The sequence below is a fragment of the Durio zibethinus genome, chromosome 7 (genome assembly GCF_047325235.1).
Source record: "Durio zibethinus cultivar Kanyao isolate XHJ-2024 chromosome 7, ASM4732523v1, whole genome shotgun sequence".
Taxonomy (NCBI): Eukaryota; Viridiplantae; Streptophyta; class Magnoliopsida; order Malvales; family Malvaceae; genus Durio; species Durio zibethinus.
The window spans coordinates 22,275,278-22,303,202 of record NC_143168.1 but is presented as its reverse complement, the minus strand read 5'-3'; the positions used below and the strand labels follow the sequence as shown (position 1 = coordinate 22,303,202).

Sequence of the window (27,925 nt, the reverse complement as noted above, 5' to 3'; positions counted from 1 at the left end):
AAAATTAGACCTTTGATGTCTCCTTAAACGCTTTTAGCCATTAGGTCAAATGCTTGGAGACATATATATATATATAAATATATATATATATATATATGTTTGTATACAAAATGATGCATTTTCACTAAGTTTTAATCCTTTGGATCCCAAAAATGCAATTTTATTGCTTGAGCTTACACCATGAATTTTAGATACACCTTTTGCCCTCATCAAAATAATACATCTTTCAAGGCCACTGCACAGCATTCTAGTATTGTACAAGCATATTTTGCCAACAATTACACTTGATTTTCTTTTGCAAACATACAATGATATTGTAATCAGGTTATGAAATGAACATTTGTGATTAATGAGTCTGAAACTTCTTCCTCAAATTTATATACCTCGAAACCAAAGGAATCAATTTAAGCTCTCTAAGATTGTGAGGAAGCAAAAAACTGATATATTTATCCACCAAGCTACCTATATCACTGCCAATGGTAGCGATCTGTCAAAGCTACCGCGCAAGGCTCTTGTCCTCGAGGGTCTCCTCTTCAATGGTGCTGCCTTAGTTTCAATCTCTTTCCCCATTTTTCCATTTCCAAATGGAATCGAAACTGGCATAGCAGCAACTTGTGGCATACCATCTTTTGTTGCACCGCCATGAACTAGTATCCTGCTAATGCCTGCATAGTGTAATGAATCTGCAATTTGAAGGGCTGTAATACCTTTGTTAGTCCTTGCTTCCACATCTGCTCCCTTCTTTATTAACAATTCTACCACTTCTGTATGGCCTGATTCCACAGCACAATGCAAAGCTGTGTATCCATCTTCATCTTTTGAATCAACATCGATTCCTTTATCGATCAGCATCCTTACAGCATCAATTTTGCCTTTGAACGAGGCTCTATGTAAAGCTGTCCATCCATGTTGATCTCTTGCGTTGATCACTGCACCATTTTCAATCAGCCTCTGGATGGTTCTCACTTCACCTTTTCGAGCAGCTAAACACAAGCTGTCACCAAGCTTGAGTGCATCAAATAGGCGCATGTGACCATACTCAGCTGCAACATCATAGGCAATCTTACCTGTCTTGTTCCGGATATCTTTGTTTGCTCCCTTTTGAAGTAACAACTTCACCATCTTCTCATCGCCTGATCCTGCTGCAACATGTAAGGGTGTGTCACCATCTCTGGTATTGCGAACATCAGGTTTGGCACCATTAGCTAATAGCAGACGCGTACAATCTTTTCTTCTGTTCTCAACTGCGAGGTGTAAGGCAGTGTTGCCATCCTTTGTGAGGGCATCAACATTGGCCCCTTTGAGCAGAAGAAGTCTGAGTACCTCTATATGGCCACCAATTGCTGCCAGATGAATTGGACCCCAACTGGAGGACTCCGATCGCTCTGTGCAGGCCTTATGTGCCAGTAGAAGTTCAACAATCAATTCTTCACCACACCCTGCAGCAGCCTCAAGGGGGGTAGAACCTGACCGGCTTTGAAACTCTACATCAGGCTCAAATTCAAGCAGTAATTGGACAAAATCAGGTCTGCTTTGAGCTATGGCAATATGGAGCAGGGATTGTCCATGTGAATCAACTGAATCCGTAGGATTCCATGCTGGGTCGCTACGCTCTAATACTTCTCTGATTTCATCCATAGAACCATCCATCACAAGTTGGACCAAAACAGGTGAACCAACAAACATGATCTTGATACAACTGTCAATAAACACCTGCTTCTTCTTTGTTGTAAACCAGTCATTAGGAACTGCATCGAAACTTGATGTTGAATCTTTGGTTGCTGCACCAGGAACCACCACACTATGCAGAAGGAAAGAATCATCACAGAGAGGAAACGAGTCCGGAAGAAATGAACCTGAAGGTAGATGATACACAATCTCCGCAGTTAGTGTCCCAAGTGGCGCTATGATTCCTGATTGAGGCTTGACAGTATACCGGCCCTTGTTCATTGGCTGGAGCCTAAATGCAACCGGCATGGTATACATAACATTGCGCAGAGTAAGCTCTCCATAACATTTCTGCCCTGGCTCAATCCTGACAGCAACAAGACTTGATGGCTCCAAAATAATAAGCCTGTCCATATCTTTTGTAGCAAGCCAAGGTACGTTAAACTATTATCTTCTTTCAATCTTTCTATACTTCAAATCAGATTACCAGTTTTTCTTGGTGGGTTTTGGGGGAAGATCAAAACCCAAAGAAGCATAATCTGATGAAGAGATCATGAAGTGAGGAACAAGGCTATGTTGTAGTACTTAAAGGGGAGGAGAAAAATGGCCGGCTCTAATGAGAGATTGCCAAGTGGTGGTGTTAAAAACAATGGAAGACTTGTTCTATTCGGCGTCCTGCCTGTGTAACTGCTAAGTCACAGTTGTATAAGTTAAAGAAAAAGGGAGTTATGTTTCAAAAAGTCTCTTTCATCTCTGCTATATTTTATTCAAACAAGCATTGCTTGAATAGAGATTGTTCCAAAGCATCATTTTTAAATTAGATTACACACAGGGAATCATTGTAGGGGAGGCTGATAGAGTAACTAAGTAAAAACAATATAATATACTCTAATTAAGAGAACATATATATATATATATTTTAATGAGAGAACAAGGTCATTGTTTAATTTGAGAAATCTTCCAAATTTCCTTAACAATAAGTGAATTACACCACTTTTTTGCTCTAAACAAAATGGAAATAGATTGTAACCAATTGTCCTACTTCTCCCATGGAGGATTTCTGTCGTACATAACGACTCTACTATACTGTTTAGTACCCTTATTGAAAAGTGTAATATGAAATATCCTAAAATCTAGGTATTTAAGTAATCTTTTCGTTCATCCAATGCTATGGTAGAGGTGAGCAATCAATTAATTCAATTAGTTTATTTTTGAAGAATAAAAAATCAAATTAATTAATTTCTCTTAAAAAAAATCAAAATTGATCGATTTATTTTTAATAATCAAACCAACATAAGTTGATAGGTTTGGTCAAAAAATCAATTTTTTTTACCATTCTTTTACTATCAATTTTAAACAATAATTTTATAATAATTTTCGTCTAATAAAACTCACCTTGATTTTACCACAATATTATATTTTTCAATCTTAAAAATATAAAAAATATTTATATATATTAATATTATAAATAATATATTTAAAAATCTATGAAAAATTAATTAATCCGAAGAGTTCGATTATTAATTTTAAAAACAAAAAATTGATCAAATTAACTAATTAAACAGCTTTATTTAATTAATAGTTACCAAAATTAAATTGACTTGCTCAAATTCAATTAGTTGAAATCGATTTTTGATTACCCTAGGTATTCTGAGTATTTGTGTATTTTTATGTTAGGAAATGTCAAATCTTAAATTAAGGACTTCAAACTAATGAGCTGTGTCTCTGTTTAAGATTAATTCCAACATTGTTTGCTAGGTGAGAGAATTTGTGGTCAGGCTGCAGCATAATCTTACCCTTTTAATCTTACTTTCCATGTTAACACAACATTTGGATTGTGAATTCTATTCCCTGAAAGGTCACTACAAGTTGATTGGCTCTGAATGTTTCCCAAAAAAACATTGGACGTATCAAACACTATGACCAATTCTATGACTGCAATGTGGCATAGGTTGGCTTCATTAGCTGCCTCTCATGAATTTGGATGAGAAAAAGAACACATTTCCATTTCTAATCTGTGTTAACTTGGATCAAATTTCTATGCCTTTTACCCCATTGTGAAGTCTCTTTTACTTTCATCACTTTAAAAATTGAAAAAAATTTATACGAAGTTTTATAAGTGAAATTCGTAAATTTTTTTATAAGAAATGAGTAAATAAAAGTTAAAATTAATTGATTAAAAGATTTTATCACGTAGATCAAATATATAAAATTTTTAAAAAAATTTAATAAAATTTGATATATTTGTTAAATAGATATTTTTAATAAAAATATACTCGCGTTAGGATTCAATTATAAAATGCACCTGAATCAGAGCATTATAATGACTAGTGACTGATGCTTTCTTCTTTTAAACATTTTCTCTTGAATTAATTTGTATCTGATATAAGAATTGAAACCTGAATCATAACATTATCTATATAATATACATGGGCAACTATTACAACTAGCCCTTTTTTTTTTCTCCAATCATGGCGTCCTTGATGCTTTTTTATCTGCAAAGTGACAAAGGCTGGAGAAATAGCAAGAGAATCTGCCGAGAGTAACAGTGAGTGCATTTGTTTATTAAGAATTACAAAGCAATATTCTAAATCAGATTTTGGGTTGCAATGTTTTTAACTTCTTCAATGGGAGTCTTTGTAAGAAATATTCAGCATAAGTACCAAAATGCTTGATTTCTGGTGGAGAAAATGGAAACGAAATCATGGACAATAACAAGACATTAAGGAAAAAATGCATATATGTTAATAGCTAACATTGCTTCTAAATAGGAACTAACTTGTATGAATTTTTTAGAGTGTGTACATTTAAAAAATGCATCAAAAAATTAATTCAGATGAAATGAATAGCATTTCTCATATTTATGAATCTATAAATATTGTATACGTACATTTGTTCGGAAGCAATATTAAAGAAATTATAATTTTTAAACAAACTCGAAATTTAATTCAATTATTTCATGTAATCATTTTTAAAAAATATTATTCAGTAGATTTAAAATTTAAATTTCAGTATTTGTAATTTTTTTTCCAAATTATAATATTTTTTATTATAATTATTTAATATATGCCTTTGTCTATGCCACATTCAAATGAAAAAAAAAAAGAATTAATTTGATGGTGAAATATGCTTTAAACTTATTAATTAATATTATATTGCTTTGTCTATTTAACATTCACCAAAAAATATAATTAGTGAACCAAAGTAAATTCCAAATTACTTTCTTGGAATGAAATGGGAATCTGTGGGTGGCAATTTTATATAAATATAAATATAAATAAATATATATATATATATATATATATATATATCAATCAGGTTTGATTTGATGAGGACAACAAGGGTTTTCATAAGAAATAACATTCAAAATGTTACTAAAAATACTGCAAATATTGTAAACTACAAAAAACTATAGTTTCTTATTCGATGTTTACAATCTTTGGTCTTTGAATACTATAAAAAAGCCAAGGGCCACATAAACATGTAGATGCAGCGATTTGAGCCTTCTTCTTAATTTCTTTCATTAATTATTTTTTAAATAATTATTTTAAGGAAAAAAGTATGAGAAAGTTCACTTTCATTCATAAATATATATGTTTTGCACAATGATAAATGGACAATGAATTGTATTATATATTTAAGTATCTTCACTGTTTAATATTCTTGCAAATGCTAAGACGAATGCATTCTGTGTACAACAAACTAAATACAACAAAAATAATATTATTAAAAATTAAAAATTTTAATTTTTTTATTTATTGATTGTGTTTGATTAATCATTTTCTCAAACCATTTAGAAAATTTTCAATAAAAAGGGTTGAAAAATACTAAGTAGCTTTTAGCTACTTAATGTAATATTAAGTCAATTTTATTTAAATAAATAGTATTTTATTGCATTAAACTTATATTGTTTCCTTAATTTTTAATTATTTATTCTTCTCTTTTCAACTTTTATACTAATTATAAAATTTTATTTATTTTTATAAAAATTAATAAAAAAATCTAAACATTTAATTTTTAGTAACATATGAAACAATTTTATATAAGTAATTCAATATTTAAAATTTTTTAAATTAAAAATTCATCATCCAAAATTTTTTAAAATACTCATTATTGAATATCTTTCTTATTTTTTTTATTTGTTGCTAATGGCACATCTTAGTGACGCACATAATGCATTTAGAATAAAACCTATATATTTTGTACAATTGCTTGCAAGAATAGAAATTAAGTCAGAACATTTGTAATTGTTAAATTAAGCCGATCTCCAACTTTCTTTTTTTTTTTCATGCATCAATTTACAGCATACTATACTTTTTTTTTTTAAAAGAAGATGAAAGATTAGAAATTGTCAATTGCTATACTTTTTTTTTCTTTAAAGAAATTTTAAGATTTAAACTTGAATTTAATTTAATTGATTTGTATAATCACTTGTAAAAGATGATATCAAGATTTAAAATTTAAATTACTTGTAAAAAATAAATTGGCAATAAAAATGTTTATGTGGCACGTTATTTGATTTTTTTACCCTCCTTTCGTTATTTTAGTTTCTTTTTCATTTAAATAAAATAAATTTTGTAAAAAATTAAAGTCAGTGAAGATTGAGATGTCAAAACCACATGTATTTGATTGGTTTCAATTCGTTGATTCAATAAGGATAGTTTTTTAAAATTGAAGTTAGATCAAGGTATGATGCTTTTTTTTTTTTTAAGATGGAGGTCAGGTCGGAGGTGGGTTCAGGATATTTTTTTTCATCTTGTCTCAGGGTATATATATACTTATTTATTTGTTTAAATTTGATTTATAAATATTATATTAATAAAATTATCATTTAATACATTTATTTAATAAAATATTATATTTATATATAATTATAATGTAATTTATATTAAAATATTATATTTCATGAATGTTATATTAAATTGATTTTTGGTTAGTAAGACGGTACACAGGATGGATATATATATATATATATATATATATGTTGAGTTGAAATTAGATATAAAAATAATAATTTGATATTGAGTTGAAACAGGGATGAATAAACCCGTCCCTCCTTAGTCTATTCCATTCTTTGGAGGTGTCCACGTGATATCTTTTTTTATTTTTATTTTTTGCTTGAGCATTTTATTTTTATTTTTATTTTTTAAAATTATTTATTTAATATTTTAATGATGTTTAAAAAATAAATTTGAAATAATAGATTTATATTTGAATTTATTATATAAATTATTAGAATAAAATGTATATATTACTCATAAATTAATTAATATATTTTCACTAATTATTACTTTTATTCAAAAATTATAAATAAAATTATACTTACAAATTTAATTTAATTAAATATTATTAAATACAAATAAAAATTTCGACCCATATAAAGTGTGAGCATGTTCTTAGTAACGGACTAACGGCAGAATGCACACGAACTGGATGGAGCTTGGCCTCTGAGCCCAAGCATAAAATTTTCAGTATCTTATATCAATTCTATTTTTTTATGGGTTTTACTGACGATTATTTTTAAATATTATTTAAAGTAATATATTATTTACGGTAATAATTTTATATTAAATGAAATAATTATAAATTTATTAATGATTTTTGATATGTCGAGTAAATATGTTATTATATACAATAACTTTAAAAAGTGATAATACACTCAGACTCCAAAATTCATTCTTTATCATAATTATTTTGTTCATAGAAAAAAAAATTTTTTTTTAAATTTTTGCTTAATTATTAAGATTGTTGGATATTAAATTTTAATCACTAAAATTAAAAATTTAATAAATCACATGTAAAAGCTTATTGGGCTTGGATTACACAATGATAAAATTTTGATTTCTCCTAATTAATTAGGCCTGTTAACTAAAAAGGTCCATTTCATGAAATGTTATTTCACAGTGTTTTGGAATCCAATTCCAAAGACGTTAGCATAAATAATGAAGGCGACATTCATAAGGTGACTTTGAATATTGTTCCCGAGTCCCTATCCAACAAAAAGTTTAAGGCGGGCACCAACTTTTTTTTCCCTTAACTTCGGGAATAAGAAAACTTAAAACTCTACTACTTTTTAAACGAATTAGCATTTAGTTTATAAAAAAACTATTTGATTTTTTTTATTTTAACAGAAAATTACCTTTGATATTGACAAATTATGTACATATATGATATAATTTCCTCTTTTCCTCGAAACCATCTTGATTGAAAAAGACGAAACAATCTCTTTTCTCTTTCCGAAATGAAACAAATTAAGAAAAAAAAAAGGAAGTTAAAGAGGGAATTTTATGCTATCTTTATAAAAGTAAACATCTTATTTTCATATATCTCATTCACAGCCTGCCTAAATACATTCCACACTATAGTAATTGCAAACAGCAAACAAGACTTTCATTTTTTTTTTTATATTTTCATGATTTTTTTTATGCTATAATTCATAAAAACACAAATACTTAGACAAGCTTTGATCATATTCATCCCATACACCTGCAACACAAAAAAGAAATAAAATGAGTAAATGACCCACAAAGAGAATGGAATAAATTTTTTTTTTTGTTTTAATTACATAATAATAGCATTAGATTTATGCATATAATTTAATGAAAAAGAAAAATGAGTTTTACTCAATATAAGAGAGATGATGCATGAAGATATATGGTGATGATGGTTGATCTAATCACTGTCACTGCTACTGCTACTCTCATGACCATCCTCATGCTTCTTCTTCTCTTTCTTCTTTTTCTTCTTCTCCCCATCATGACCATGCTCACCACCTTCACCATGGATCTTGTCCTTGATCTTGTCCATTATCCCTTCCTTGTGCTCTTCCTTGTGCTTCTCCCCATGGTGAGCCTCTCCCTTGTGCTCCTCATGTCCATGGTGACCTTCTCCCTTGTGCTCCTCATGTCCATGGTGACCTTCTCCCTTGTGCTTCTCTTCCTCTTTCTTGTGCCCTCCCATGTGTAGGGTTGCCTCAATCTTGTGCATAATTCCTGACATTTTTTTCGGATCTCTTTTCTTCTTTTCTTGATTCTTTCTGATTTTTCTTTTAGATTGGGATGAGAAAACTGTGAAGATCTTGGGAGCTATTTATGGGCATTTTAAGGATGGGTGGACCCGGAATTGAAGATTATCAGCGTCTATTGTTGAAATTACTTTACTGCCCTCACTACGTGTTAACGACGTGTTTCCACGTTCCATCACTACTGTAATTTTAACTTTTTTTTTTTTAAGGGATGAAATTAAGAAAGTATTCAATTTTTTAATACAAAATTAAAACAAAAGATTCTTTTTATAGAAAAATAAAATATTTTTTTATTATGATATTTGATTATTTTTATCAAGCATTCGATTATATCATTTTTAAACATAATAATTAATTAAGTTTGATTGAACAGTTAATTATTATATTTAATCTATCTGTTGTCATTGTATTTATATCAAATATATTTGTTAATGAGATTTTGGTTTAATGATAAATAAGAAATCTTAAAAAAATTTGAGATCTTAAATTTATGTCTCATCATATTTTATTTTGATTGTTTAATTATATTTTAATTTGTTAATTAATTATTTAAGGATGGTAATTTGATTATTCTATAATAAATTTATTATTTAATTGATTATAATTATAACTTAAAAATAAAAATTTTTAAAAAAATTCAAATATATAATTTTACTATTACTTTTAATTTTACTATTATCACTATTTTCAATATCATTAAAATTAATCTTATCATCGTTTAAATGAACTCTCATTATAAACATATATATTTGAAATTATATATCCAAAAGAAAAATTTACTTACATTAATATAAATTTTCATATTTTTATCTTTAAATCAAAATTATTAAATATAAATATTATAATTTTAATTTTAATTTTAATATAAAAATACGCAAAATTCTTACGTTAATACAAATGAATCACTCCTCTCTAATAAATAATTTTGAAACGAATTCTACCTTGTAAAATTTGCGGTATATGTAATGTAAAAATGTTTTGTGGATATGGGCATGGATACATCTTGATCAACGGATTTTGAGAGCAATTCAAGTGGATCGGACACGTAGCGTTGTGTTATCAGCCGACCATAAATCTTCATCTTGGGTCCCACCCGAGTCAAAAAATCATCTATTATGGGCCCACGTGTTACTTTCTTTGCGAAAGAACGAGCGTCCTTTGCCTCTTGTAATGACACGTGGATATCAATACTTGCTTGCCGACAGAAAATTGGGCCGGGAACATTTTAGAGGGAATCCATTTTTGTTTCCACGTGTCTCTCTTTTGCAAAGCATTTGGAACAAAGTGGTTTATTTTATTTAATTTTGTGCAATCTATTTTTAATTTCTTTTGATTTTATGTCATGAATAGGAAATAAGGAAAATTCAAAATATATTCAAATAATACTAACAATTGAACAAAAAATCAAGAAATTACCAAAAGGAAGAATGTTATGATAGATTTATGAGCATACTAGTGAACACGTCATCGGTAAGAAAATATTCCACGGTTAGATATTAAATGTTTTTAATTTGATTATTGATTAAATTCGTTATTTAAAAAAATAAAATTTATGAAATTAGAAAAAAATTTATCTACTTTTAACTCAAATAAAATAAATTTATACATATATATTTCTATTAAAGTGTTTGATTGAGTTTAATGTTCAAATCAAATAACAGTATTTATAAAAAAAATTATTCCAAAAATGTAAAATAGATAACATTTTTAATTATACCCTACCTCAATTTCAGACTACTCGTTACAAATTTATACTTTATCCCAATAAAATTAAAATTAAATGAGGGTTAAATAGTCATAACAATACCTTTAAATAGTTCGTAACAGAAAAAATAACATTAAATAATTACAAAGTTTCATAGCTGCCTGTCTCTCAACATACCATTAATCATGGAGTAAAATAATGATAGAAGAGTAAAACTTTCGTATAAAAATTTAATAATTATTTAAATTTTTAATATCTATTATAATTAAATCTTAAATTTTTAAATTTGAATCTATTAAATCATTAAATATATATTTTCACTCAAGTAAGAACTTGTAACTATTTTAAATTCAATTAAGCATTTGATAAAATGAAAATAAATATTAATGATTAATAAAAATAAATATTTTAAAAATTAATTAATTTAAATAAAATAATAAAAATTTAGATAATTATTAAATTTTATTATTCGAATTTTTTAACCTTTAACCTAAAATATATAATAGTAATAATATCACCGTAAATTTCGCCACCTATCTTTAATTTCCTCGGTTGAAATGCAACCGACCATTTATTATCTTTTCAATCTTTTTTACCGACGAACACCCCACCGTCAATTTTTAGATCCAGATTTGCAACCCAAAAGTATAATAATAATAATAATAATAATAATAATAATAATAATAATAATAATAATAATAATAATGGTCCCAACGAAAAGAGAATCATTCAGCAGGCAACGACCAAAAATCTAAAGATTAAAAAATTTAAAATGTAGAGTTTGTGGCTGAGATGGACACACCCTTCCATTTTCTTTAATGCATCCAAGTCAAGTGCCATAAAAATCTCATGACTCCATTGGTAAAGTTCAAAAAAAAAAAAATTGATGCATTCATTCATTCTGTTTCCTAGAGCATGGCCAGTACTTCCTCAAGAAAGAGAAAATATGATCCTCAACATGGTATAGAATCAAGGAATGTGTTTGGATGCTCTGTCACTACCTCAACCAAGGAAGGATTGGAAAATATCATTGATTTCCAATAATCCTTGCTATGAAGATAAGAAACTAAAAGCAAAGGCATCACTTTGCTCCCATATTTCTCGCTGGACAAGGCCTATGAAGACCTTGTTTTCCTATATAGATATTCACAACTCGGAAATGGGTTAAATCATGTCCGGAATCTTTTATTTTACGGTGAGATTATCCCGTTTGGTCCTAGATTTCCCTAACTCAACTGAAATGGTGATTTAGATTCAAACTAGTAGCAAATAACAAATATGATAGCTATGGGTCCAATAATCTTTACAAGGCAACTCATGAAACCCCGAATCGATAATAGCATAAGCTTTCCACAATTTGCATGCTATTTTCATAATACATGAACACAAGATAGACAATGAATGAAAATGAAAATGGGTAAACATAGATGATAGTAACTCTTTATGTACTGAGTATGTTTATACATACAACTTTGGCTGCCCCCATCATCACCTGATTGCTCCCAGCAAGTTAGCACCATCTAGTTTTGCACCTTCCAAATGCTGATAAAAGACGAAAAAGAAAATGCAAAATAAAATTACAAAAATGAATTCCAGTAAGATATCCGGTAGGTAGTATAACAAATGTGACACTGATCCAGGTCAAAGACGCAATCCAAAAATTTTGAGATGAACCACTTACTATACAAAAGAAGTTTGCACACTATAAAACTGATTTACTTACTGTATCACGAAGATTAACATGTCGTAGATAAGCCCTTTGGAGGTTTGCACCCTTCAGATTGGCATTAGTTAATTTTGCACCCTGTAAAACATGTAATTACAACAAACTAAATCATTAAAGCAAAAAGAAAAAAGATCAACGGAACAGGGGTTGGAAAAAAAACTAAACAAACTTCAGGTCACAACCATTCATTCAAGTTCCCTTATCAATTATCAAGCTTGTTCAAGTTATCAGGATAAGCTGACACATTATCGAATCAAGTTATTATAAGTACATGCATTAATTAAGCCCCAGTATTTTCTGTTGCAGTGCCGAACTATAACTTCCTATAGATCAAATGATATATGCACCAAAGCAATTAATATGTAAACACCATGCTTAAGGATCTATTACCTTCAAATTGGCTCCTTCAAGATTAGCTCCCTCTAAGTTGGCATTAGTAAGATCGGCAGTCTACAAATCCAGAAATTAAGCAAATTAATAGTTACAATATCACAATAGGCGCAGGCAGAAATGCCCAATTAGTCAAGAAACAGGCAACTATAAACATAATAAAAAAAACCAACAAAATTCTTCGCTGCTTTGACATTACATGATGAATAGTTTCACTCAAACCATGCTCACACGTATGCAATATGTATCATAACCATCATTCACAATGATAAAATATTTAACCTAATTTCACTAGCAATTTAACACCCAATGAGCTGTTACCTCATGTACTAAAAGATGGGTCTATTGCTAAGCCTTGTGAAAAATTAATGGTTGTATTTTAGTATAGCATATAATTTTAATTTAATGGTTGAATCCAGAGGATACCATAATAGCTCAAACAAAAGTAAAATGCCCCAGACATCTACCACCTTTGTGATATATTTCATTTTCACCCACCACCTTTAAAACTCAAAATTTTTTTCATCTGTGACCCTTTAGAAATGTTCCAAATTCATCATTTCATAATCATTGTTAACAATTTACGGAATATGCCATGTCACCACCATCTGGATGTCCATAGGACATAAATTTTAGCTCAAAAGATATTATTTCAACAAGATTAAGGAATTTATGGTTAGCCAAAGTCCTGTGATTTCCTCCTTTGTATATGCACACACTTATTCAATTTAATAATCACCTGTAAGTGTGCAGAACGAAGATCTGCCTCACAGAAGCTACAACCTATCAAACAGGCATCTGCAACATTGACATTGATGAAGATATATCAATACTTCAAGCCATAGCAGTAAGCAGTAGCTTTTAGTATAAAATCTACTAACTGCAAAAAAGATGGGAAGTATTTACCTTGAAGATTTGCACTCTGAAGATTGGCCCCAGCTAGTAAAGCCCCATGAAGATTTGCCCCAGTAAATTCACACCTTCCCTAGGCAAAAATAAAACCATTGAGAAGACCATTCACAAGAAAATGCAAACAATCTAGAAAGGAGAAATAATGCTAAGTATCTTACTCACGCAAAGTTGCATTGTGAAAGATGGAACCCTCAGCATCCACATCCTGTGATGACAATGGAGAGGTTGAATATGATCCATTAATCAGGTACAAAGGATGAAGTACCAAAGACGCCAAGCAACCATGTACAAATATTCCCACATTATACTGTTAAGCTTGAATGTAATCCAAATATGGACTAAATCTAATTAAGGCATTTACAGTCAATCACATCACTTAAAAATTAGGCCTACCCGAAATTTTGCACATTGAAGATTTGCACGCGAGAAGAATACATTTTTGAGACAGGCAAAGCTGAAATCCACAAATGAAAGATCCTGCACAAATAAAGAACAAAAAAAGATAATGCATCTGATGTGCAATATCAAGTGGCAATATTTCTGCTTCCTTAGACCGAAGTTGAACTACAGGTGACCATATGTTAATAAAGATAGACATCCAACATTCAGACTAAAAGATACATAAACCCTTCCATTATAATCCCAAGGAAAATGCCACAAATGCCAGTCATCACTGCGCAGGGAAAATGAGAAAACTTGTAGTTGCAAGTATTGATTACAAACACGTTTTCTTCTCCACACAGACCAAAGACACATGCACAACAGAAGATCAATCAGACTAAGTCTCAATTACTGTGAAACAATATTCTAATTGGCAGAAAACCAAGAGTTTTAACACAATGTTCAGTCAAAAATTTGGGATCAGAAATTATTACCAATTTAGAAAGATCAAGGCCAGAAAGATTAACTCCCCGAAATCTAACTCTGTCAGACTGTATGCACTTGATGATATCAACACGAGTCAATTCTGCACATGACTCTTCATCTTCCTTCCTCTTATTATGAACAGAACTGATTCCTTCTATCAGTCCCTGGATTATATGCACAAATACTGTTATTGAACAAAATGTCAAGAAGAGTTCACACTCTATTCTGCCAGAAACATGCACCACTCTTAATCAACAGCCTATAACCCAAATTATAAGGGTAAGAAGCCAGATGAGTAATCTTTCACAAGGTCATTGCTGAAAACCAAGATATAATGATCACAAGTAGGCAAGCACAGTATATCATTATGTGTGTGTTTTACTTTGCAGAAAAATACTGCAAATAACAAATCAATGTTTATAAAGGAAAAGAAGACAGAACATAATGCAATAACATTAAGTTCATCAAAGTGATTTATGCAGCATATCCATGCAATGGTTGAGATGGTTGTCCCATTTTAGGACTTTTCAAGGTGGTGATCCCTGCTTAAAGCACTCAAGCATGCCTGAATTATCACTTAAAAAAACTTGAAAACTTGAAATCTGCAACACGGAATCAGGCTTTACATTATGGATTGTAAACTCCACATTTATCTTTGTTTCCATCATCTAAATACCACTAAAGCGTTCGACGGATATAACTAAACTAAAACAAACCTGTAATGAGATGACATTTAAAAGTAGGAGGAGAAGTGGATATTAGAAGGAGCTATGGCAGTATGACTTACAAGAAGCTGGTAATATTCTGCCTCTCGTATAAGCTCTGAATATTCAGAATCTGTCAATGTGGGTACAACACCATCCCTTAACCAGTTTAGAATATGCCGGAAATGCTTTCCATCCCTATCAACAAAGACATATCCCTACAAGAATATCAATGAATATAACTATCTGTACTCAAACAGAGTTAATTCACATACAGAATTCCATTATGAACTATATCAAAAGTAAAATATAACTTCTTTCCTTTGTCCCCCTTCTGAGGTTTTGTGAAAATAAAGGATTTTCTGGGGGAAAGGAAACGAATTTTCATTACTACCCCAAAACACATAACTATCAAGTACCAAATATGCATGCCACCAGCAGTATGTTATCAAGGTTGAAAAAATGCCTGAAATGATATCTAAGACATAGTTCATCAAAATCTATAAATAAACCCTTGAAAATTTGTGGCCATAGTCTTTTTTGGAAAGTGAAAATGACAACAAGATTTTGATAAAACAAATAGTATGAAGTTTCAAGTATATGCTCCTGTAATATAAACTTCAACAGTGTGGACTGATTTTGAAGAAAATTTCTAAAATCTGATATGAGCCATTATTATATGAATTGAACAAATTATGACTTATTGGTTCTTAACACTTTTTAATACAAATAATATATCTAAATTCCACAATAATCATCTACAGCATATCATGTGTAACAAGTTAAACATTCACAAAACCTCTCATCTAAACTACTGAGAAGGTGAAAACCAAATCCTTGCCATAAACAAAAATATTTATCTGGAAAGAAGAAAAACCATATTGCACCAAACAGATGGATTGCATCATTCACTCCCCATAAAAGGAATATAAAAACAATCGTATCACATTAAGAAAACCAGTCACAATTCAAACAACATCTGCTTACATTCTTAAAGGAGACTGCATAATAGGAAAAGTATCCCAGCACTTAACAAGTAGAAAATGCTAAACTTCTTTATTGGCCACATTCCCAACAAAAACAAAGATATACCCCCTAAGCATACAAAGGAAAATGCAGAATATAAAACCCATAAGTCTACATGGCAGAAACGGAAAGTGAATGGCCAAGGAAACAAAGAGTATATATACCTTCTCAGAGTCCTGACACAACGTATGTCGACCACTAAACATAGCAGCCAGCATGGAATCAGGCTCACGCCGGGTCAATGTATCAATGGTAGTACAAAATTTCTTCCCTCCTGCCCAGAAATTTTTGTTCAGAAGATAAATTTTAACGTAGCTAAACTAAATCAGTTACAAACTTCAGCCCCACAATATTTGACATCAGAAAAAACTAAAAACTAAAAACTAAAACTTCAAAAAGTGAAAACCAGAAAAGCAAATGCAGTAAGTTCATATATACATACATCGCTTTCCTCGGTTTTCTCAGCAACCAAACAGAAAACAGGGTTAGTCCAGTACCCAATTCAGCAAATCAATCACGGGGTCTAATTTAAGCCATCAATCCAACCTAAAAAGCTAAGACAAAAAATGGGTTTTTCTAGTTTTGTTAATGAACCGATCAAAAGTTCTAACTTTTCGCTAAACAACTGATGGGGAGTTGATATAAAAAGAAAACACATATAAATAATAGGTCGAAAAAATATAAAGAGTTTACCGATGTTGAGTCGAATAAAGGAAGACAAATCGGAATTTTCCAACATTTGGAAGTGAAGCTGAAGAGGCAAAGAGAATAGAAGGAGAAGAGGTGAAGTGAAATTTGTGAAAATGAAATGACTTGCTGAAATAGGCAACGATTTTGGGAATTTATACAGTTCGTGACTGTCCCAACTCCAAAGGTGAAAAGACTGTTTGTTGTGCTGGGCTTCTCTAAGGTGTCGAATGGGTCCTCCATTGCCATTGGGTAGTTAACTGTTCGTGTTGACGCAGCCCATCAAGCCAGCAATAGGGCTCAAGGGCATAGTCCAGTTAAGCTATCATTACTTGGAATGCCAAGGTTAATACTTATTCATGCCGGATTATTGTCTCATATACCGTCGGGTAATTTTAATTATTAAATTTTTATTTTTTTAAATACATCTTAAAATTGATAGTTGTAATATAGTTCAAAACGCAAATTAGCATCCACAAAATAGAACTTCTCTTCCCATGGTTTATCAAATTTTCATAGGAGAAAATAGGCTCTTTATTACAATATAAAAGAAAAAAAAAAGAAAAAAAAAAGAGATATTGCTGGCAAGTGATGGACGCATGGACATTAAGAATGCACCAGGTGTTTGCATGGCCAAACCAACGTGGCAGCCTTGGGAAAACCCACATTTCTATTTTTGGCCTTGTCCTTCTTTTTCGAAGATTCAAATGCCCATAGGCATTTTTCTTATGCTCAAGGCAAAATAGCGAAAGAGGGTTAAAGAAGTTGAAGATGATAATGGAGAGGAAGCATCTTTCTTCCATGGCCAACCATGTTCTTCAAAGAAGTGCAGAGTAATAAATATACTTATCCCTCCCTCTCTTTCAGTTTCTTAAGCGATATTGATGAGTTTTCATGGTGTCATCAGATTGTCAGTTAGATCTTCCTTTGTTAGACTTGTTCTTAGGAAGTGAGAGAGTAGAGTTTCAATATGTAATGTGAATATATAACTCTCTCTGGAGATTCAAAATCAATGAGAATCCAGTTGTTGATTATTATTTGAATATTCAGTATGGAGATGGATGATCATACAGTTGAAAAACATGGTAGACAGCATTTGCATTTATCCCCCCTTTGATGTTGTTTGACTGTATTACCAGTCAATTATTTATCTGATTGTATTGTTTTTATCATTTTTCCTTTATTTGATTTGAATGATACTCAAACAAAACATGATTAAAAAGCTTTTGATATGCTACATTTACCCAGGGAACTAGGTACTTCTGTGGATTATTTGGTGGAAGAATTTGAAGCTGGATGGAAGCCAGAAGTCGGTGATTATGCGAGGAAATTAGTGAAATTTTGCTGCTCAAAGGCCCTCACTAAATTGTGTCAAAATATCGAAGAAAGGATAAATAATGGGTCATATAGCCGGTTCACATATGAGGTGATGCTTGCTTGGGAGAAGCCTAGTGCGGTCGATGAAGAGTCTCAAACAGTGAGCATATTAACCTCTGAATTTGCTTTAGTTCTGAGTTGTGATCTTTAGCCTTAGTGATCACATTTTCAATGGACATATTTAGTGAAAATATGATTTTTATTTTCTTTGTAATATTTGCCTTAAAGTTGTCAGAATTTACCTGCCGATGATTTTCCCCCTACACATAGTACTTATACTATTATGTTGAGTTAGCAGGAGAGCATTGCCAAGGAGGAAGAGGATAGAAAAATACGAGTAAAAGTGCCTTCGGAGCAGGATGAAATCCCTCTTTTCTATTCAGACCTTATGCCACTCCTTGTAAGAAATTTTACTTCTCATCATTCAATTGCTTCACCTCTCATCATTCAATTGCTTTAATTAGTCATTAGCCTTTACAGCTTTATTCAAGACATTTTATTCTTGCAAGAATTGAATGATTTTGCTGATGAAACTGTTGCTTGTACTATATATATATATATATATATATATATATATATATCAAAGTGTTTATCATTCTTGGAATGTTGATTTGTGCACTTTCTTGATAGGTTAATGATGAACCAAGTGTTGAAGAAGATGCTTTTGTGTGGTTGAGTTCATTAGTTCCATTAGTTGCTGATCTCATTAATGGGAGATTCACATTCGAAACTCTGACTGCGCCTACTGGAAACCAGCTCTTTTTCCCTGCATATGATAAATTCATAAAAGAAATTGACGTGTATGCATCTAAACTCTACTTGAAAGAAATACCATTCCAATAGTTAGCAATGATGAGTGAGAAAAACTTCAAATTCAAGAAAGATAGTTGAGAAATGGTTATGCTTTGACAATGGCAGAATCTAGTATCTAAGGCAAGCCATTGTCTATCACACCATGTTTTCATTCCTATTCTGTTCCCCTTTCCCCTTCTTTGAATGCATACACAACTGGAAAGTTAATTGTTTACATGGAAATGTCAGATGACTTTGATGGGAATGCATAATGTCTACTCTGCTGCAAAAGTGGCCCAGTTTCTTTTGTAATGACTTTCCATTGGAGGATTACTAATAAGTGTATATAATAGTCATAGGAGGCACTGCATATTGTTCGTTTGTCTCCATGTAATTGTGATTTTATCTTACCTGCATAAACAACCATGATTATACAGTAATAAAATGAGGAGTTAAGTTCAAGTCAAATTTAGAACAGAATACTGGCAATGGTAGAATCCTCAGTGTCTCCAGATTTTGCACAACTAACTTTGTTTGTTTCAACTTTGGTGTGTAAAGTACCAAAATTTTGTTTACAATATTCTAAGTGCTCTACTTTCCCCCTTTCTGTTCAACTGTGGGCCCAACAGTTGTATGAAGCATTTACAGAAACAAGCAAAACCAAAGGCTGTGGAGTTAGCTGATGATGAATTTATATTGCACGTGGAGGGAACTGCTAGCACGCAAAGAGTAGTACGCCATATTGGAGGAACAAGTTGGCCTGGTTTGTGTTTGCTTTCTTTTTCTGTTCAGAAAAAATGTGCAGGCAATCGAATAAATATTTATCTTATGATCATTTAAGCTGTTGCTACTTTGAAATTACTTAATATGGAGGTTACTTTTCTAGGTAGGCTTACACTGACTAATTATGCCCTCTACTTTGAGGCTTCTGGAGTGATAACATATGAAGATGCACTTAAGATTGATCTTTCAAGGAATATTTGTCACAGTGTTAAACCAGCTGCCACAGGTCCATGGGGTGCTCCACTTTTTGACAAAGCCATTATCTATGAGTCCCCTGAATTGTAAGTATATTCTTGCACATGAATCCTGATAATATAACCATTATGAATTTATGATTATTATTTCAAATTCAGACATTGAAACATTTAGGCTTTAATGATGGCATAGGTTTTTTTTTTGCATAGTTTACTTGCATGTACCACTTTCACCCACTTCCCAACCTCTAAATTTCATGTCAGCAATGTATCAGTCATCAATTTGTAGTTAATTTCCAATGTTATCCTGTTGTTGTCAAAATTCTACCAGAAAGTTGATAGACATCATTTTAACTGCTTGATAATTGGAATCCCGGACATTTTGGCGGTAAATATTTTAGCTTAGTCCAACTAACAAATGGTATTATTGGCCAAAAAAAACTAAAAAACGGTATTGAGAGTTTGCGAATAATGTTTTGCCTTATGCTGACAAATGACCAATTTGATTGTTGGTATTGTGAGTGACTTCAGTTCTCCAATTTTTGTAGACCTGAAGGGGTTGTGCTGGAGTTTCCAGAGATAACAAGCTCCACAAGGCGTGATCACTGGCTAGCACTCACAAATGAGGTTCTGCTAATGCACAAATTTTTATCTGAATTTAAGGTGGAATGTCCAATACAAGCATGGGAGATGCATGCAAGGACAATTTTGAGCATTATAAGGCTTCATGCAGCAAGAGAAATGCTAAGAATTTCTCCTCCGAATCCCACAAAATTCTTGATTTTTGCTTTATATGACGAGTTACCTAAGGGGGACTATGTGCTGGAACAGCTTGCTGAGTGTCTAAAGAGGATAAATAGTGGACAACCACGTAGTGCAAGCTCAATACTGAGAAAAATGAACCTTTCAGAGACCATTGTATCTAGTTTAGAAGTAAAAGGAGTGCCTGAGGTGAGTAATAAAACTATTGCAGGCAGTGAAGATGATGGTAAGATCTCATTAGAGACTGCCATTAGTCAAGCCAGAAAGGAAGAAAGGGAAGTTGCTAATGCTAAAGCAACAATTGAGGGACTGAAAGAGGAAGGGATCAGTAAACATGCTCTCATTCTTATGGTAATACTCACTCTTTCCACTCTAATGCCCATCATTTAGTTCACAAGGTAAGCATTAGATGTGCTCTGAATCATGGTAGAGGGTGAACATCATATTGTGACAAGAAATTCCATAGTTTGCTATGATCCAATTAGTATTTGAACAAATCCTCTCTATTTTTGGCTTCGATCTGAGGCAATGAAACTTTTCATTACTCACCTTATCTTGCTTTCTAAACGATTAGATCATAGGATTGATGCAAGAAACTTATGTGTTACACTTGTTTTTTTGGCATATATAGGAGCTACTAAAGCCATTTAAAAATGTATTCCCTTGGTTTCGAGAAATCCTTTCATGGGAAAGACCAGTAAGTACACTAGTGGTAATTGCTACAATTACACTAATTGTGTACAAGTAAGTTGATTTTGAACCTGCTTTGATTTTTTCACCTACTAAAAGTAAAAGAACTTTCAAAACTTGATGCAAAATCAAGTTCTAAAAATAATAAAACTATGAATCATGTTGTTTTTGTAGGGAATGGGTTGGCAAGGCAATATCTGCAGGCTTGCTTCTGGTGGTAGCAAATATGATCCGAGCTAGACAAGAAAGGCTTAAAGACCAACCAAAGGAGATAGTTGTATGCACTGCCTCTGACCAGACTGCATCTACGAGAAAGAACATAGTTTTAGCTCAATATGGATTTATGACCATTCAAGAGATAATACAGAATGGGAATGTTACAATACTGAAATTGCATTCAATTCTGGTTTCAAGGGCACACAAGGTACTCATGCAACTACATATATTCTTTTAGTTTGCCAACTTAAGATTCACCATGGTGAAATGCATTCTTTTACGTGATATCCACAACGAAACACAATCACATGTACAATAAGCATCTCAGATTAATCTATGAGGGCATGGGCAGATAATTGGAGTAAAAAGTTCCTGTCAGGGCTACTGATTTCTTTAATGTTTTTGGTTTCAGCATGCAGATATGGTGATGCTGGTGCTGACTGGATTGGCAATACTGTTGGCAGTGATTCCCTTCAAGTACCTCATAATAACCGCTATACTTCATTCCATGATTATGACATCAAAATTAGGGAAGTACTCAAGAAACAACCAAGGAGAACGTCGACTGAAAGAATGGTGGGACTCCATCCCACCTACCCCTGTTCGAATTGTTGACAAGGCTCCTGCCTGTCCTAAATAGGCAAGCATTTTTGTGTAAATGCTCCAAATCTTGTCTATCAATCTGGTTTTATACATTTTGTCCAAATATAGCTGATGTTTCTTGGAACAGAAGTACATACATTTTGTCATCACAGGTTAGATTTCTTCTTCACAGGACTGTTCTGTATAATTCATATTTACACCATAACTCATACACATGCATGGTTATAGCTGTTATTTGTCATCTGAGGGTTGTTAAAGAAGGTTGCAAGTGCTGTCTCAGCCACCATATTGCTTTGCATAAGCCTTATTACATGCATATGATACAAGGATAAAACTAAATGAAGCATAAAATTTAAACTCTTTTCAAAACCCATTTCTTATTTAGATTCAAGAAAACTAAACTTAACTTGTAAACTAAGAATCGCAATATTTTCTTATAAATGACATCTACCAACCTTTTACCAGTATCGAACTTAAAAGAAAACTTGAATTTCCTTCTTAAGCTTTGTGAAAATTACAAAGCTTCAATGATAAGACCAGGTAACAAAGGCCTAGTAACAGAAAGATCAAACAATGTTGAAAATGAACTACATGGATGCTCCATTGTGGCATTAGCATTGGATGAGTGAAGATTCTTGAAGACAAATAAACAAGTCATGCGAAAATTTAGATTCAAATGAATTCAGAATTGTAGTTCTACAAGCCAATCACTGTTGTCTAGCACTCTTAATCCGTGATTGATCCCGCTTTTAATACAGATTAGATATGATATATATGAACTCCAGTTCTAATAATTCCATAACAGTATGATGTAAACGTTGTCCCTTTGGTAGCTCTCCAAGAAAAGCAGAGTAGGAGCATCTACCACTCGTCATTCATTACTTAGTTTCCTCTTGCCTTCTCCAAATCAGGAAGATCTGCAGTGCACATTAGAAAATAGTAAGAATAGCAAACCACAAATGGGAAACCAAAGATGAAACATCTTAGGTACAAAAGGAGTTTGCAATAGAGGTGAGAAATGTAAACAAAAATAACCAAGAAACGTCACATCATTCAATCCTCCAATTGGTCACTAGCAACTTTTGGAATGTCCAAAAACAGGTCTGGAGTTTGAATCTCAGAACATGCAACCCTTTCCCCTATTATCAGGCGGTGACCTCCTTTGTACAAAAATGAAAAAAAGAAATATCCTCACCCACTAAAAGAACCCTTTCTTTTCCCCATAATAGAACAGAACCAAATATCCACTCAATCAGTTTACTTGGAATGCTCTCATCCCCCTCTCTTGCTAACCTGGTTTTAAGAGCTTAGACTCACCGGTTGCTTGAGTTGCAGAATAAGCATGCCCGAGACTTATTCATGCAAGTAAGGTTGCCTTAGCAGGGGAAAAAAGTAAAACAGACCACATGCAACCAGCTCTAAGTCATTCTGGCCTCGGCCTCTTAATCAAAGATATTTCCTCACTTATACAGGGAAGGCCAAGATATATCAAGGATTGCAACATGCAGTATAGAACCTAATCTCAAAAGTTAAAAGGTTGATGTAGTAGCAGTGCATGTATAAATTACGAAGAAACTAAGTGTTTACACCAAGTACATAATCTAGTATATAACATCTGCATATGTTATGAAAATTCTATTAATAGGAACAGCAAGCATATCACTGAGAATATTTACAAAGCTTATAATGGTCATGCAGCCACACAACATAAGAATAAGGCCTAAACGAAGGTAAGGTTACTTAAATCCTTTTCCTCAATTCCCAGTGAAAACAAGTCATGTTTTGAAATTGATGACCTAGCAATGGACCCTAAAGCAATGTTGTTTTGCTAAGTAAATCATTTTGACCACATGGCTTATTTCTATCGGATGACCTAAGAAAACAGATGTAGGAACATGGCTCATTTCTATTGGATGACCGGAGAAAACGGATGTAGGATTCTTAAGTACTACTCCACAAATAATACATGCTTATGTGTTCAGAATGCAATTCAATTTAATAGTTTCAGAAAGTGAACAAGTTGTTAAACTCACACAGCAATCCTTCATCATCGCTGCTTTCATCATCTTGACCAACATACTGCAAAAAGAAACAAATTCACATCAAATGGTTAATCAATAGTTATGAAGCATTCACAAATGCCTCTCCCTATTTAAATGCAGGCACATGTTAGTGTTTTTAACTTTTCCATTATTTTTAGTGAGTGTTTTTAACTTTTCCATTATTTTTAGTAAACTTGGCATGCAATGCAACGATCAAAGATGCCCGAGACTATGATTAGATGTTATTAGCATCTTATGCTTTTATCGATCTTATAATTAAAGGATACAAGAATACTTTAAACTTTCTTGCTTTTTGACTTTTAACAATATTAGCATTTCACTTTTAAGTTCTTCTAGGAACTCCAGGATTTGCCTGATTTAGCACCCAAGAAGACATGTTCTCTTTGTTTCCCTGTGAGAAAGTTAAGATTCAATGGCTAACTCAAACATGCCATCATATTATTCCACACCCAACCCCATTATGGATCCATAAATGGAACAAAAAGCAAATTACCATGGCATCATCGTCATCAGAGACCAAATCAGCTGCAAAGGACCACAAAACCTCAAGTCAGATCCAATATAATCATAATCTAAATATGAATTCTATACGTCAATAAAATGCACCACTAGGTACAGAAAAATGTTAGAGAAGACAAATGATGGTACAGCACTAAGACCACATGATAAAGCTTCAAATAACTTAAAGTCAGAGAAGTGGACAGGGGGTTTTCATTTATATAAGTATCAGAAAATAAGAAAATTCATGGGGTTTGAAATTATAGAAAATCACGTTTAACATATAAACTTACTACACTATTTCCCAAAAATCTAGGCTGAGTAGTAGTGGACGTATAGAATGAAAATAATCCTACAGCAGTAAAACCCTAAAGGGAAATCATAAATGCTTCATGGATGCTGACATGAAAAAAACCAAAACACAATCAACCATACAATCTATATACAGTCTAGGTTCTCAGAAATAAGCAAGAGTGCAAAGGTTGCTGGGCACATAACACACATAAGAGAAATAAAAACCAAAATAAATGATAAACTAACTTACAATTTGGCTCTTCCTCATCTTCATCACACCATTTGTTCCAATCAACCTTGATGTAAGGTGCAGGTTTCTCTTCTGTCTTTAGTAATCTTTTCCACCACCCTTTCTCTTCTTTCATGATAGAGCATATTATATTCCTTAACCCAACATTAGTTTTGCAACCCTGCAACATAAGCAAAATACTATTTTTAATAAAACTCTAAGGATATCCTTAAACAAAAAGCGAATAATTGACAAAGAGATACTAAAATAGCAACACTAGTTAGTATAAAGCAATCAAAAAAGGATTTTAGTTTGTGTTATACTTTCAGGGAAATTTTGCAAAACTACTATCCACCTTCATAAGAGCCCGTTTGGATTGCATCTCACCCTCAGGGAGATTGCAATCAAAATATGTGCAAATACCAACTTTTGCATCCAAATGGATGCATGGTGCATTTAAAAATTGGTTAGTCATCAATTGGCCATTTTTGGTCCAGTTGATGCCCGGCCAGCCAACTTTTTTATTTTTTCAATTTTATCCTTTAAATTTTATTATTATACCAAAAATGCCTCACATTTTTTATTTTGATCTTTTTATTTAAAAACTATGAAATAATTTTCTTAATTAATATAACAAATAAAATTTACTATTTAAAACTAATAAATGATTTTATATAATAAATAAATTTTATAAATGTCAAATAATTTAAAATTTTTATCATATATAACTTTTAATTTAATGTCCTTAATGATTATTTTCTTTTTTCATTATAATTCATCTCACTACTACCGTTTCTTTTACATCTAAACACAGATCTTACCATTAATTTTAATCTCACCGCTACAGATTTCACCTCCACCACTGTTTTCAATTACACCAAAACTAATCTCACCGCTCATCCAAATGGAGCCTAAGTATATGTCACGAGTTTATAGGTTTTTCCATCATTTACTCTTTCACCAAGGACATTCCAACTCTTGACATCTTAAACAAAAGCTCCAACATCTCAATGTGAAGAACTTGTATTTCACTTGAAGTAAGAAACAACCCAAAGACCAAAGCCGCAAATTAGGCTCAATTGCTTGATTTTCCTTTCTTTAGTGTTCAGCTTTGATTTCAAGAAGACTGAATTCATTATGAAAGCGCAAGATTTCAACTTTCTTAATGGCCTTATCTTGTATAGATAACATTAAGCACTTCACAAGTCCCACTCTTTCCAAACTAAAGCTTTACAAAAACACAGATAGAGAAATAAGAAATAGATAGTGAAACCTATTATAACTTACAACCAGGAGAACCATGAATACTATGCTACTAGTAAAGAACTCTAAGCAATGGCAGATCCAGGATTTTTTTCTCAGGATGTCCACTTATAATATATATATATATATATATATATATAAAACACTGTTACACATTTACCAATTTTATCAATGGAAGTGTCTAGAAGAAAATTTTGAAAATGCATAGGGAAAATTTTCCTTTAAATTTTCGTGTTTTCCAATTTTTAGTGGTGTCCATGACACCCCACCACACAATTTGGATCCACCCTGACTCCAAGTATGACTACAAGAACGAAAACAGGCATCTAGGACACAAGAACTCACCTCAGGAACAATTTTTCCAAAAAGCTCCAAGCTGAAATCGAAGGATTCACCTTGCACCCCCATGGCAGAGAAACTAAATAACCCCTGAGGCTCACATTTAACAGTAATGTCTTTTGCATCAGGTAAAGAAATCGTCAGATATACCTTATCAGACCGCTGAGCCCAAAGAACCTCCGGGTGACGACTGAAAACAAAGAAAACAAACAGTCTCGTCATTGTCAGTTTTTAAGCAAACACCAAAGCAAACAAAGTAACTTAAACCAATATATCAGGAAACCAGAAGAAACAAATACATTAATCAAGAATGCATAAAACTATATATTTTTTGCCATAACTGCATGTTCTTAAATCTTAATCACACTAGGATAAAAATAACAAATGCCTAGAAATAGATAATAAGAGTCATGAAATAAGCAAACCCAAACAGAATTAAGCCTTTTTTTTTTACATTATTATGTAGCAAGAACTAGAAGAAAAGCCTAAAATGGTACCAAAAACTAGAGCTTTTTTCCATTTTTTTCACCAACCCAATATTCTATATTGACAACCTCACATTGGGTTTGTTATTAAAAATCAAAAGTAGTTTAGTATAACTTTTTTTTTCTTCCAGGGGCATCAATTTTTTAGAATTTTTTTTGGCATGGGAAAGCAAAACAGAACAGTAAAAAAATAATATAAAATAGAACAAAATACATGGAAATTTAGAAGTATTGCTTGAGTGTGAGGGAAAGAATAGATAGAAGAACCTCATGTTGGATGGTGCTTGAAGAAAGGAGGAAATCCCTGCAAAAATAATAATAATAATAATAATAAAAGACAAAGAGGGTTTGAGGGAATCGGCTTGAAGAATTTACAAAGCTTCAAAATTCAGCTGAGTTTTTGGCCAAATTGAAGTGGATCTCACTTGTTATTTCCACAAACCCCAAAAAAAAAAAAGTTAAAAAATGTCAAGAGTTTATTTTTAATTTTATTAATATTAGTACTTTATGAATTAAAATAAAAAAAACATGGTTTTTATTTTTTTAATAAAAACTATTATATTTGAAATTTTTTTGTTAAATAATACTAATAATTGATAATTTTTTTATTATATTTGATAAGAACTAC

General features: G+C 31.9%; 5 protein-coding genes across 14 annotated transcripts; 1 reads left to right on the top strand and 4 right to left on the bottom strand.

Annotated features, from left to right (window-relative positions):
* Positions 1–153: 153 nt before the first annotated feature.
* LOC111277800 (protein VAPYRIN-like) lies at positions 154–2,530 on the bottom strand. The gene has a single exon (XM_022864216.2). It carries the CDS (start codon positions 2,080–2,082, stop codon positions 463–465), a length of 1,620 nt encoding a protein of 539 aa, XP_022719951.2. The 5' UTR covers positions 2,083–2,530; the 3' UTR covers positions 154–462.
* Positions 2,531–7,963: 5,433 nt separating this feature from the next.
* Positions 7,964–8,743, bottom strand: LOC111277799 (dehydrin family protein). The gene is made up of 2 exons (XM_022864215.2): positions 8,292–8,743; positions 7,964–8,154 (listed from the first exon to the last, which is right to left on the bottom strand). The coding sequence occupies exon 1, from the start codon at positions 8,665–8,667 to the stop codon at positions 8,341–8,343; it is 327 nt and encodes a 108-aa protein (XP_022719950.2). The 5' UTR covers positions 8,668–8,743; the 3' UTR covers positions 7,964–8,154; positions 8,292–8,340.
* A 2,885-nt stretch (positions 8,744–11,628) lies between these two features.
* Positions 11,629–16,869, bottom strand: FIP2 (potassium channel tetramerization domain-containing protein / pentapeptide repeat-containing protein). Of its 8 annotated transcripts, XM_089763868.1 has the most exons (12): positions 16,716–16,831; positions 16,465–16,576; positions 16,187–16,296; positions 15,080–15,214; positions 14,301–14,456; positions 13,819–13,902; positions 13,584–13,732; positions 13,420–13,493; positions 13,253–13,311; positions 12,514–12,573; positions 12,121–12,201; positions 11,629–11,939 (listed from the first exon to the last, which is right to left on the bottom strand). In XM_089763868.1, the coding sequence occupies exons 3-12, from the start codon at positions 16,238–16,240 to the stop codon at positions 11,886–11,888; spliced, it is 906 nt and encodes a 301-aa protein (XP_089619994.1). In that variant the 5' UTR covers positions 16,241–16,296; positions 16,465–16,576; positions 16,716–16,831; the 3' UTR covers positions 11,629–11,885. The 8 variants fall into 8 exon arrangements, 7 of the variants coding, with proteins under 7 accessions (XP_089619994.1, XP_089619998.1, XP_022718847.1 ...); XR_016343638.1 differs by lacking the exon at positions 16,465–16,576 and having other exon boundaries at positions 13,420–13,498; positions 16,716–16,869; XM_089763872.1 differs by lacking the exon at positions 16,465–16,576 and having other exon boundaries at positions 16,716–16,869.
* Positions 16,870–17,404: 535 nt separating this feature from the next.
* LOC111277017 (ArgH (DUF639)) lies at positions 17,405–22,313 on the top strand. Of its 2 annotated transcripts, none has more exons than XM_022863111.2 (10): positions 17,405–17,542; positions 17,958–18,186; positions 18,385–18,486; positions 18,717–18,886; positions 19,508–19,641; positions 19,765–19,942; positions 20,404–20,968; positions 21,249–21,361; positions 21,482–21,731; positions 21,936–22,313. In XM_022863111.2, the coding sequence occupies exons 1-10, from the start codon at positions 17,481–17,483 to the stop codon at positions 22,161–22,163; spliced, it is 2,031 nt and encodes a 676-aa protein (XP_022718846.2). In that variant the 5' UTR covers positions 17,405–17,480; the 3' UTR covers positions 22,164–22,313. The 2 variants fall into 2 exon arrangements, with proteins under 2 accessions (XP_022718846.2, XP_022718845.2); XM_022863110.2 differs by having other exon boundaries at positions 18,382–18,486.
* A 453-nt stretch (positions 22,314–22,766) lies between these two features.
* Positions 22,767–27,742, bottom strand: LOC111277016 (HSP20-like chaperones superfamily protein). 2 transcript variants are annotated; one of them, XM_022863109.2, is made up of 6 exons: positions 27,565–27,742; positions 26,819–27,002; positions 25,232–25,391; positions 24,683–24,714; positions 24,160–24,205; positions 22,767–23,043 (listed from the first exon to the last, which is right to left on the bottom strand). In XM_022863109.2, exons 1-6 carry the CDS (start codon positions 27,567–27,569, stop codon positions 23,009–23,011), a joined length of 462 nt encoding a protein of 153 aa, XP_022718844.1. In that variant the 5' UTR covers positions 27,570–27,742; the 3' UTR covers positions 22,767–23,008. The 2 variants fall into 2 exon arrangements, with proteins under 2 accessions (XP_022718844.1, XP_022718843.1); XM_022863108.2 differs by lacking the exon at positions 27,565–27,742 and adding an exon at positions 27,310–27,452.
* Between the last annotated feature and the right edge of the window lie 183 nt (positions 27,743–27,925).

What these genes read in the sequence shown, in the direction of transcription:
- LOC111277800 (XM_022864216.2), bottom strand. Translation starts at nt 2,082, where the DNA reads ATGGACAGGCTTATTATTTTGGAGCCATCAAGTCTTGTTGCTGTCAGG.
- LOC111277799 (XM_022864215.2), bottom strand. Translation starts at nt 8,667, where the DNA reads ATGTCAGGAATTATGCACAAGATTGAGGCAACCCTACACATGGGAGGG.
- FIP2 (XM_089763872.1), bottom strand. Translation starts at nt 16,761, where the DNA reads ATGTTGGAAAATTCCGATTTGTCTTCCTTTATTCGACTCAACATCG. An exon ending in TGTGTCAGGACTCTGAGAAG is followed by an intron (nt 15,215 to 16,186) that starts GTATATATACTC and finishes ATATTCTTGTAG; the next exon opens with GGATATGTCTTTGTTGATAG. An exon ending in TCAGAGTGCAAATCTTCAAG is followed by an intron (nt 13,312 to 13,419) that starts GTAAATACTTCC and finishes TCAATGTTGCAG; the next exon opens with ATGCCTGTTTGATAGGTTGT.
- LOC111277017 (XM_022863110.2), top strand. Translation starts at nt 17,481, where the DNA reads ATGATAATGGAGAGGAAGCATCTTTCTTCCATGGCCAACCATGTTCTT. An exon ending in ATCTATGAGTCCCCTGAATT is followed by an intron (nt 19,943 to 20,403) that starts GTAAGTATATTC and finishes CAATTTTTGTAG; the next exon opens with ACCTGAAGGGGTTGTGCTGG. An exon ending in AACATGCTCTCATTCTTATG is followed by an intron (nt 20,969 to 21,248) that starts GTAATACTCACT and finishes TGGCATATATAG; the next exon opens with GAGCTACTAAAGCCATTTAA.
- LOC111277016 (XM_022863108.2), bottom strand. Translation starts at nt 27,332, where the DNA reads ATGGAAAAAAGCTCTAGTTTTTG. An exon ending in GAAAAAAGCTCTAGTTTTTG is followed by an intron (nt 27,003 to 27,309) that starts GTACCATTTTAG and finishes CTTTGTTTTCAG; the next exon opens with TCGTCACCCGGAGGTTCTTT. An exon ending in CTGATGACGATGATGCCATG is followed by an intron (nt 24,206 to 24,682) that starts GTAATTTGCTTT and finishes TTCTTTTTGCAG; the next exon opens with TATGTTGGTCAAGATGATGA.